The sequence below is a fragment of the Oreochromis niloticus genome, linkage group LG23, assembly GCF_001858045.2.
Source record: "Oreochromis niloticus isolate F11D_XX linkage group LG23, O_niloticus_UMD_NMBU, whole genome shotgun sequence".
Classification (NCBI taxonomy): domain Eukaryota; kingdom Metazoa; phylum Chordata; class Actinopteri; order Cichliformes; family Cichlidae; genus Oreochromis; species Oreochromis niloticus.
Window position 1 is genome coordinate 36666044 of NC_031986.2, and position 11043 is coordinate 36677086.

Sequence of the window (11043 nt, forward strand, 5' to 3'; positions counted from 1 at the left end):
CCTAACTATGTGAAATGGGTGATTTATGTTAAGGCAGGATGGGCTCGCTGAATCTGAAATGAATGGCACCAGGTGTGGAAGATACATATGGGACGGGGATGAGTACTGATGCATACAGCTAATTAACTCAATGGACCAAGCATGCCATCGGGGGTTTGTTGAGGGCAAATCCACATCAGTGTGGACAGTGGCGCTGCAAATGTCATATATGTATGCTCACAGATGCATTCTGCTAACTCAAGCACTATCCATCTGTAAATCTTTCTGTCTCTTCTATCCATCTGTCTCTTTCCTCCCCTTCTCGTAAATCCATCTGCCTGACTTGCCTTTACCTTATAAACCACCTCGTTTTCCAGTCCTTGTTTTTTTCTCCCTTTTCATCAAGTTACCTCGCTTACTCAGAATGCCCATCTGCTCGCAATTCTCCTTCTTTCTCGCTCCCTCCCTCTGTCTGGCTGTTTTGCTCCGTGGTGCAGAATACTGGTTTGGTATTTAATGGCAGCGAGGATATTAGTGTGAGCTTGATAGGTAAAAGGCCAAACACACAAAAATAGAAAGCTAAAGAGATTACTCAGCCTTCATCACGCTGAGCTTTCTGACCGGGAACCTTCACATCTCTCTATCCTCAAGGCGCATCTGCACATGTTCATAATCCACAAGGCTTATTCACAATCTTCACAGTGGACCTTAGATACTCATGAGAGGCTTGACTTTCAATTGCAGCTGCAACATTGTCTGTTTACAAATGTGCAGAGCAATTGCACATGATTGTTGCCAGGCTTATTCATTTTGTGGCACAAAAAATTGTTTGTGCAACACAAAAATAGACAAATTTAATTGCCTACATGATGATTAGCATAGAGTCATTTGTGTGGTTAAGACAGCTGCCCACCTTAAAGCGAGAATACGTGATGGGAAATATTGCACATAAATGCATTTAAAGTGCAGATTTACACACTATTGTCTGTCCCACAGCACAGCATTCAAGCAGAGATCAAGGAAAAATATAAGATTAGTGTACATTGTGTGTGTATATGTGATGTGCATGTGTTGGAAGGATGAAGTTGGGATTATACATACTCATGATAGCATACCCTACAAATTGCTAGATAAGGGATTCAGTTTTTTTTTTATTCATCTCTTACCCACCCCCTTCTCCCTCCTTTCTTCTTTAAAGCTAGCTTTGATTTTGATCCCACACTTCACCACGAGAGACATCTTTGTCAGAGTCTGTGCCCACCTCACTCCCCTGCCCCCCCTTGCTTCCCACTTTCTATCCAGACCTCCTCTCCTCACTGTCTAATTGCTGGCTCAGTCCTGCTGCGCTTCAGTCAGCATGGAAAAACACTCTCACTGTGGGGAAGAAATTTATCCACCCCGTACAAGCAAAGCAAGAAAAAGAGGGAACTGTCTCTTCCAATCCCTTTGTCACTTTCTCCCTCACTCTGTAATCTCAATTTTCCCCTCCTCTCACTCATGCAGTACATACACCTCCGGGTTTATATCTGCTTCACACTGCTTTCCTTGCAAGAGAAATTCTTCTTTCGCACGGGTGGTGGCACCTGTGATTCGAACTGTTGATAGCTCACCTCAAACCTTGCACCGACAATGGCTTTGACATGATCATCTCTCTATTTCTGGCAAACAAAATGAGCTACCTCTGAGAGAAAACACTGTGCTTCCGACCTCCTCGCAACGGAAGCATGCTTTATTACATGAATATCAACATCAAGATTTTACTTGCAGAGAAATAAACAGTCCCGCGTGTCTATTGATTGCTTTAACACCCCTCCCTGACTGTACCAATAACAACCACAGTGGAAGATTAAACATTTATGAGGTGTATACCGCACTGGTAAGAATCCAATCTAGACTGTCACTATAAAGTATACTGCGAGCTACAAAGTGGTTGGCAGAATTCCCTGTTAGCGTTACAGCTGATATAATCCAACTCTGAGTATGCCGTAGCTGCCAGCAGCTGCATTAGCGTGGCGCTTCTAACTGTGAAGTGCTACAAGTAAACCCCTGGGATTGAATGGTTCAGGTGTGCTGTGGATTAAATCATCTCAGACACTCTTCATGTTGCAACACAGACAGCAGTTGAGGCTTGCTGGTGTGCTGATGGTAAAAACTCAAGTATGTGACTTGACAAGTAGGGATGGTGACGCATAAACAGTGCCATCTGATCTGTGCCTCACTTTCAAGCATGCAATGGAACATTTTTAACATTGCAAACATGTTTTTTGTTTGTTTTGCAAGCACATGAATTGTAAATTGAGAGACATTTTTGTAATGCTAAGAAGATAAATATACTTCATTGGGTGAACTTTCTTAGTAATTAGCTGCACCCCCTTTTACCTTCTGAACTGCGTGAATTCTTTTTGGTATACGTTCAACAAGGTGCCGGAAACATTTTTCAGAGACCTTTGGACCCCTGTTGACACAATAGCATCGGATGTCATTTGCAGCTGACTTGTGGACTGCACATCCACGATGGGAATTTTGTCACATCCCATCCTACATCTCGACTGGATTGAGATTTGATGACTGTGGAGGCCATTTAAGTTTAAGATTATATGAGCTTGTGATGCCGTGTCTTATCCTGCTAGAAGTAACTGGGTACACGGTGGTCATAAAGGATATGACATAAAGGTCATGAATGGACATGGTCAGCAACAATACTCAGGTGGAAAATGGCTGTTAAACAATGCTCAGTTGGTACTAAGAGGCACAAAGTCTGCCAAGAAAATAGCCCCCACACTATTACACCACCACTATCAGCCCAAAGTGTGATACAAGGCAAGATGGAAATTGGGACTCATCACACCACGCAGCGTTTTTCCAATCTTCTACTGACCAATTTTGGTGAGTCGGTGTGAATTTCCTATTATTCTATATAGCAGTGGCACCTGCTGTAGTCTTTTGCTGCTGTAGCCCATCTGCTTTAAGGTTCAATGTGTGGCACATTTAAAGATGCTCTTCTGCATACATTGGTTGTAATGAGTGCTTATTTGAATTACAGTTGCCTTCCCATTAGCTCAAAGCAGTCCGGCCCGTCTTCTCTGACAGCCTCAACAAGACGTTTGACCACGTCTACATGCCTGAATGTACTGAATTGCTATCATATCACCTGGCTTACTAGATGAGCTGAACAGATGTACCTAATGAAGTGGCAGAGGACTGTAGATTGTTCACATTTTTTTTTTTTTTTGTGAATGTATATTTTCTTAATATGCATGGTACCAATATCCACACATTATTTTCCTTGTAAAATCTTTGTGAATAACATGAAGCAAAATTAGCAATTTTTATGACTGATTTTCCTACAATTGAATTGCTAGTACTTCAGTATTCATTGGTGACATACATGCATTAAGTCTTGCCAAAGGTCAGCATAGGCATACACGTAATTAGTTTATGGTTATAAACTTAATTTTATACATTTCTGTCTGTACTTCATTAAGCTTGCAAGATATGTCTTTTTGAAAGCTCACTAATTTAAATTCTGAGAAATAAATGCCCAGACAATTGATGCATGTACCAACAAAGGGAGCTATAGCCAATAGTAGTCTAACAGGCCCAACTTCTGATAAAGTGAATCTCCGAACTGGACCTCGCCACTGTTTATGGTGTTTTTAATGGATTTATATAATCAATAACATGACCTACTGTGTGAAGTCACTCAAGAAATTTCTGAGGATACTGTAATACATTTTTGGTCCGTTACTTAGCACTAATTAAAAGATATGTGTGGGTGTGCATTGAGCCCATACATTTTATAGATGCAGCTTTGTGTTAGCTGATAACTTAGCACGCCATCCTCTCGTCCAAATAAATAACTTCTGGCTCAAAAACTCCAACATTGGCCAGCCTTATTCCTGTGATCAAAATGTGTCCAAAACCATATATGCAGTTCGACATTATCTTCTAATTTTTAGTTTCCTGTTATGACTAATAAGTCAGTTAGTTGTACAATAATTCACAGGTTTTTTATATATACAAAAATCGCTGGCCAAATTTCCTGACAATGGTGGAGAATTATCCGTTCACTAAGATCAACCAAACACTAGTGGTTGGTTCATTTAGAAAAACAAAAGATGTAATAAGAGAGGATGAAATGATAAATGATGAATAAAAGACAGACTAGAAGGAAAAAGAAGAAAACAGGTGGAGGACTGATAGCCAGTCATTGGACAAAAGCCATAAGTGGGGAAGTGATAACATCCAGCAAGCATGACAGGCCATCAATTTTATATTTAATATATTTGGCCAGTGCAAATTAATAGCTTTCAACATTGTTTTCTTTTAAGCCCCTTTCTTTTATTAATAGTGGCTTTAATATACTAAATATTAAGTTAAACGTGTTTTTATGTCGTTATTTCTGCACATATATATAAATATATATGGTCTTGGGCATTTCTACTTTGCAGAGCGTAAATAATTACAGGTAGGAAAATTTTAATGAATCCCTGCTTTGTGTGTAGTATGTTTGTGTGGAGGTTTTAAGCACAGATTTGTGTGTATGAACAGTGAATGAGGCTCAAACGGGAGCTTGGGGACACACGGAGCAGAGGATGAGAGAGGTAATAAATGAAGCAGAGTGGAAAGGTTGTCATTGTGAAATTATTTGGACAAAGAAAGACATGTAAATAAATGAATGCACTGCAAACAGAAAAGATTTATGTAAATACATGTATTGAGCACAGGAGAGATTTCTGTTTGCTCCAATTAAACCCTTTGCGTGACTATAACTTATCTATAAAAATGATTGTGCTTGCAAAAATCTTTGCTGGTTCTCAAAAATAAGGCACGATTTACATTTATGTTGTAATACAGTGAGATTCAGGTGATTCGCATGTGCATGCTGACTGGTTGTGCCGGCAGCTTACCCGTCCAATGAGCACAGGCTCAGGCCCTCTGTACTCCTCAATCACAAAGAACTGGTTCCAGAGCCAGCTCCTACGGCGGCGAGAGTGTGGCAGCAGGTAAGGCTCTGACTGACTATGTTCAGACTCTGTGACCCATTTAGAGAGGCCCCGTAGCCTCTCAGGCAGAACGTCACCGACACCTGTCTCCAAATAGAGTTGAGGCTGGAGAACGTACTCCTCCTCTGAGCTTGGCACTAGACTGTGATCATTAATTACACCTTCAACCTCTTCATTAGTCAAATTGTTCCTTTTCTCACGGTTCACACTGAGTTCAGAGCTATGTTTAGGTATAAGAGGTTTGGCAGAAGAATCTGGAGGTTTAAGTCTCATGTCGATTTGCTTTGCTGCATTGCTCTTAAAGTCAGAATCATTAGCTTTGCCGTCATTTAGTTGAAAAGCCACATTTGGCAGAGTTCTTACATCACTCTCTGAAGCCTGTACATGGCTTTCCAATTCTTTGATTCCAATAAAAATTTTGTCCAGGGACTTTGGATGATGTAAAACTTGTTGCTTTTTGTCTGATATTACTTGAGAATCCGGATCTTCCTCTGAAAGGCCGACAGCCTCTGAGACGCCGTGTCTTTCCCCTTTGCAGAATAAAAGAAAAAGAAGCACAACATGTGCTGCCATTGCTGAGGTTCACCGATCGGTTTGTCTTGTGAAATGGCTGACAAAGGGCTGATCAGCTGCCGGTTTTTATGATGGTTTATTTCCAGCATGCCTTCGTCCTGCCCCTGCTTCAGTTCTTCCGCCCCTCTCCCTGGTGTTTGTCTTCATTTCGGCTTCTTTACTCACATATTCCCATGCAGTGCACATGCTGCAGAGGATCACCTGAGAGAAGACATAATTAGTGTGATCTTGACTATATTCATTATTATGAGAAACAAGTGCTTTAAGATACAGAAGTGAAAAGACACAAAAAAGTCTGCCATCACACTCATTATATGAAGACGAGATTTTTTTCAGGACATATTTAAAGATAAATGTTTGCTCTGCCGTTTTCTGAACAGCTTTGTTTGCTAATCTGAGCTTTCTGACAGCTGCTGTGCAAATAACTGTGAGTTTTGAACAGAAACTATGATAATTACATCTCATAAGAAATTACCTGAAAAGGACAGTTCGCTTTGTACCTGATACTGTTGATGATATTCCTCTCATTGGCGTTTTGTGTGATTCTGGTTATTGATCTCATTCTCAGAAAGGTAAGTGTGGTCCTAAAAAATTTCAATTAATTCAGAGCCTGAAGGTACGGCGATGAGGTGGAGCTCAGGTACTTTACTGCTCCTTGTCACACACAATTGCCTGGACAGCAGGTGATTGATGCCGTCCCTAAAGATGGTCTACCCATGCTTCAGTGCCCAGTTCTGAAACAAGTTCCCCTTAAGAGATTAATTAGGCTCATAAATAATTTAATCAATGACTTGTCCTCATTTCCCTAAAGTTTAATGATCTGCTTTTTGTCAGTATTTGAGTCAGATCTCTGGCCATTGATCTTTGAAACTTGATGCAGTGCAAAGTGTCAGCAACTTAACAAGATCCAAAACTATACGATGGTGGTTTTTGCATCCATGTCCCACATGGATCCATCACTCTGCCTCACTTTTTCACTGCAATGAACGTTCTGACAGCTGCTTTCACCTTTATGCATGCACGGAGGCGTGCATTATCATCTTTGCACAGCAAATTACATGAGTCATGGGTACACAGGGAGGTAGTCTTCAAACATATGTAAATAAAGTTTTCATGCATGCGTTTCTCTTCTGAACAGATTTGGAAGCTAAAATTCTTAAAAATAATGTAGAGATTTCCCTGCATTTCATGCAAATTATCAATAATTTGGCTAGAGGACATAAAATACAGTGCACACTGGGAAGACTAAATCCCCTGGCCTCATCTGACTTAATAAATGTACAGAGCTCCAAGTACTTTGATAAATTTTGAGGGAACGTGGCACAAAGTTGGCCTATAGAAATGCAGCAGGCTTTGATGGTTTCTATAATACGAACCAGAACATTTCTTAACCCCAACATTTTCTGATATATCCAATACGATATGCTGCATGGGCACATTAAAATCAAGCCAATGTTCTTTTTCTCTGCAGATAGTGACCCACTTAAAGAAGTACACTTGAGAACAGAGACAATTTGAGCTTTGATCACAGGAAATATTAAGTAATTTCTGCCCTTTTTACGTCATTATTTTTCCCTCAAATGGCAATCCACCCTTAATTATTTTTGCTGCATTTTGCACACCAAATTTACCAAGTCATCCATATGTAATGCTTCATGTTCATCATCTGCATCTGTTTGCCGGTTTCCCAAATCTATGGAAATACAAAAAGTGGCTCTTCCAAAACACTTTTGTCTTCCTCAGCTATTGTGCATTAGCATAGACTGAGCTTACGGCTTACATTTCTCTCTGCCAGCTTTGGTCCAAAACCCATGTTGCCAGCAGTACATGTCATTCACCGTTGTTTGAAGTCTTTAGAGTAAGGGTGTGTGTGTGTGTAAGATATGTGTGAAATGTAAGGCAGGGATAGAGGATGAAAGCGTGAGGACGATTTGCTGTTGCTGGCTCAGAATGGAATGATGAGTGGTGACATAGCTCTAAATTGCAAATCGCTGTTTCAGTCTCACTTCACTCTGCATCGAGATGCTTCACTGCAACAAGGCTATTCCGTTTTTATTAAAAATAGCCTGTGCATGTCAGGCCTCTTACATAGGAAAAAATGGGAGATGGGGGCATAAAGGAGGCAGAGCAGGGGAAGTGGTAGTGGAAGTACACTGGGGAGGGGGGTGAGGGGCGATGGGTGGCTTAAACATCCAGGATGTGGACAGATTCTGCTCCATTTGAACATCTCTGGCTTACCCTCCTTTTGCCATTCGTCTTAATGCCCACAGACCTCTCATCCATTCTCGCTGGCTCAGTGCACACAGGGAAATCTCTTAAGTCTATCCAAGTCAGACTGGTGAAGAGAGGCCCACTGTACTCAGCACATCAGTCACTTCATTATTGTCAAGGTTTGACACACTAGACAGCTTAAGTGAGCAAATGCCCTGTGATAAGTCAGTGTTTAGCCATGTTTTATTTGTCATGTGAAGAGGCAGTGTAATATTACACTGAAATCAAGAAAGGATATTACCAGAGAATTTACATATGATAGTCAACTCCCACACTGCGAGCGTCCCCGTTTTATAGGGGGCGCTCTTGAGAAAGTCGAGAACTAATGGAGCCCTGTGGAGCAGTAGAAAATGTAAATAGTTTTCTTGGAACAATTTTTACCATATTTTTGACACAAGGGGTGCAGCTCCATTTAAACATTGTTTTTGTAATCACTTTTAACTCAAGTAAAACACTTTTCTGTAAGTATTACGCACTGCAATATGAGACATTTGCAGAGAATTTCATTTTGACCAGCACAACCAGCTGCTTCTTTCATGTCCAACTCCAACTACTCTTCTATAATATAGTTATCATCTGTCAATGGCTGCCATTAAGGCAGTGTGGCCTGTAGTAACTCCTTAACAGAAAAATCAGCAAGTATTGGGAAATTCTAGCTTTTTATCGGAAAAATCGCCTTCATTATAAGAAAAACGCAAGGACATAAGCACTGTTCTGTATTTCACCTGCATTTCAGAAAATTATTATTGATACCGTGTTAGAAAAGGCTAAAACAATAAAAGGACTAGCCACGTAATTCCACTCATTTCTATTCATTGAGCACCATCTCATGAGCGCCCCCTACAGACTTGCTGCCAATTTTCGTACAGTGGGATAGATGGGAAGTGGAATGTTTCTCCCTGATCGGCTCTGATATTACATTAGCCACAACACGTGACACAGCTGCTTGGTCACGGATACACACAAACCAGTTTACATGCACGCGCACACTCACATCTGGACCGCTCATTAGCATATCTAGTAGAGATACACTAAACAGCCCGGAGCGTGACCTTGTCTTGCTGGAAGAAGCCAGAAAAATGACCTACTTGATGCATGTTAATGTGATTTACACACTTGGGCTAACTATTATAATGAATGCAACGTCCCCAAAATTCCGCTTTCGGCAACTTAACCAAGGTCCAGCGACCTCATTCATTTTTGCAAGCGAGCGTCCCCGCGCCAAAGTGCACGCGGCAGGTGAGTACGAACGGCGCGCGCACACACATAGACAAAAATTACCTACCTAGCCGGGAAATTAAGAGGGGAAGCACGGCGTCATCCGTACCATCTGTCAAAGCTTGGCGCTCAGTTCAGTCACCCAAAATAATTGTCTGCTTTTCCAGACCCTTCTCTCAGCCCACCATTATTTCACCTAAACAGCTCGCAGATATCTACTACAAACAGCTTCAAACTGACAGAGAAACAGTTGGAAACCGCCTCGACCCGGTTAAAAGCCTCCAAAAACCCCCGAGAATTTGGACGATAAAGTGGAGAGCTGAGCTGAGCCGAAGGCTGGAAACTTGTCTGTGTCAACTACTGAATTCTGAAGATTTAGGGGAAAAAAGTCAATTATGAGAAGAGCTTACCGTGTGTTTGCGGTTTTGCTCCGGTGGTCCTCTGGTTTAACGGGGCTGAAATGATCCAACGTGGGAAAGGATGCCGAGGTTCATCTGAGCTCAACGTGAGGTCTGTCCACTTAGCCCAGTCTCTCTCTCGCTCTCGCTCTCTACGTCTAACCCTCCCTCCCTTCCTCCGTCCCTCTCTCTCTGTATACCTCTCTCTATTTTCCCTCTCTCCATTACTTTGTAACTATCACACAACGACCATAGTCACTCTAAAAGCCTACTATTTTTGAAATAGCGGCCACTGAGTGCCACAAAGACAAACTGTTAGTCTCATTGTGGTGTACTTGGACAAAATATGTGGGTATAGATTTCGCTTGAGCATTGGCGACATCATATAAAGGAGCATGGGGTCCTCCCCTAGGAATTTCTTAATTTGCTTCATTCTGGGGGTTTTTGCATCATCTCTGCGGACAGCGTATTTATTAGTACAGTGGAAAACACGCACAAAAAAACATGTTTCAGGTAAACATATAGTGAAAGATCATGCAGTCGGGCTCTTAGGCATTTTGTGTTGAATTCAAATCACTCCCCATTTTTCTCATTTAATATTATCCCTGCTGAGTCAACACAAATGTGCAGATGATTAAGTCTTCTGTCCTTCTTGCCGTTTGCAGGGAGAGTCAGAGTGCAGCAGACTGACAGGTCTGTGTGATATCAAGCTGCCTTCATGCCTTTTTTCTTTTTGTTGGTGGAACCGGCTCAAATGTGCGCGTGACAGCACGTGTCCGTGATGAATTACTTTAATTTATGAATTCCTATTCAGTAGCTCAGATACGTTTCAGCTGGATTTCTGCTTGAGTTCAAAATTCTAGTTGTGTGTGTGATTTTAAGGAATCATGCACACTTAGCATTCACTTTTTTAGGTATACCTCTTCAATTTCTTCTTAATGCAATTAGCCAGTCACATGGCAGTGCATTCGGCTAGTCGACCTGCTGAGGTTTGAAACAAGCAGAAGAAAGGTAATTTTAATGACTTTGAAAGTGGCATGGTTGTCGGTGGCAGACTAACTCATCTAAAACTGCTGATCTGCTGGGATTTTCCCACCCAAACATCTCTAGGGTTTACAGAGAAGGGTCCGGAAAGGAGAAAATATCCAGCGAGCTGCAGGTCCCTTGGTGAAAATGCTTTATTGATGCCAAAGGGCAGAGGAGAATGGCCAGAGTGCTTCGAGCTGATAAGAAGGAAACAGTAACTTAAATAACCACTCAGGGTTAGAATTTGGCGTAAACAGCATGAAAGCATGGATCCATCCCGCCTCATATCAGTGATTTTGGCTGCTGCTGAGGGTGTAATGGGGGATATTTTCTTGGCACACTTTTGGCTCACTTAGTACTTAGTAGCTCACTTAGTGTCTTTTAAATGCCACAGCCTACAGTATTGTTGTTGACCATATCCGTCCCTGTTATGACCTCGGTGTACCCATTCTCTAATACCTCCTTCTAACAAGATCTTGTCACAACGCTCAAATCATCTCAAGCTGTTTTTTTTATCAGCACAATAAGTTCACTGTACATAAATAGCCTTTACAGTCGCCAGATCTCAATGC

At 41.5% G+C, this 11043-nt stretch overlaps 1 protein-coding gene across 2 annotated transcripts in view; it reads right to left on the minus strand.

Moving 5' to 3' along the window:
* cdh24a (cadherin 24, type 2a) overlaps nucleotides 1-9893 on the minus strand; it is a 27873-nt gene extending 17980 nt beyond the window's left edge. The window contains exons 1-2 of one of the 2 annotated variants that reach the window (XM_003439788.5): nucleotides 9458-9893; nucleotides 4890-5759 (exon numbers count right to left, since the gene is read on the minus strand). In XM_003439788.5, the coding sequence (XP_003439836.2) occupies nucleotides 4890-5558 (669 nt within the window). In that variant the 5' untranslated portion in view covers nucleotides 5559-5759; nucleotides 9458-9893. The remainder of the gene's footprint in view (nucleotides 1-4889; nucleotides 5760-9457) is intronic. The other variant, XM_005478831.4, reaches the window with a different exon arrangement.
* Nucleotides 9894-11043: the final 1150 nt, after the last annotated feature.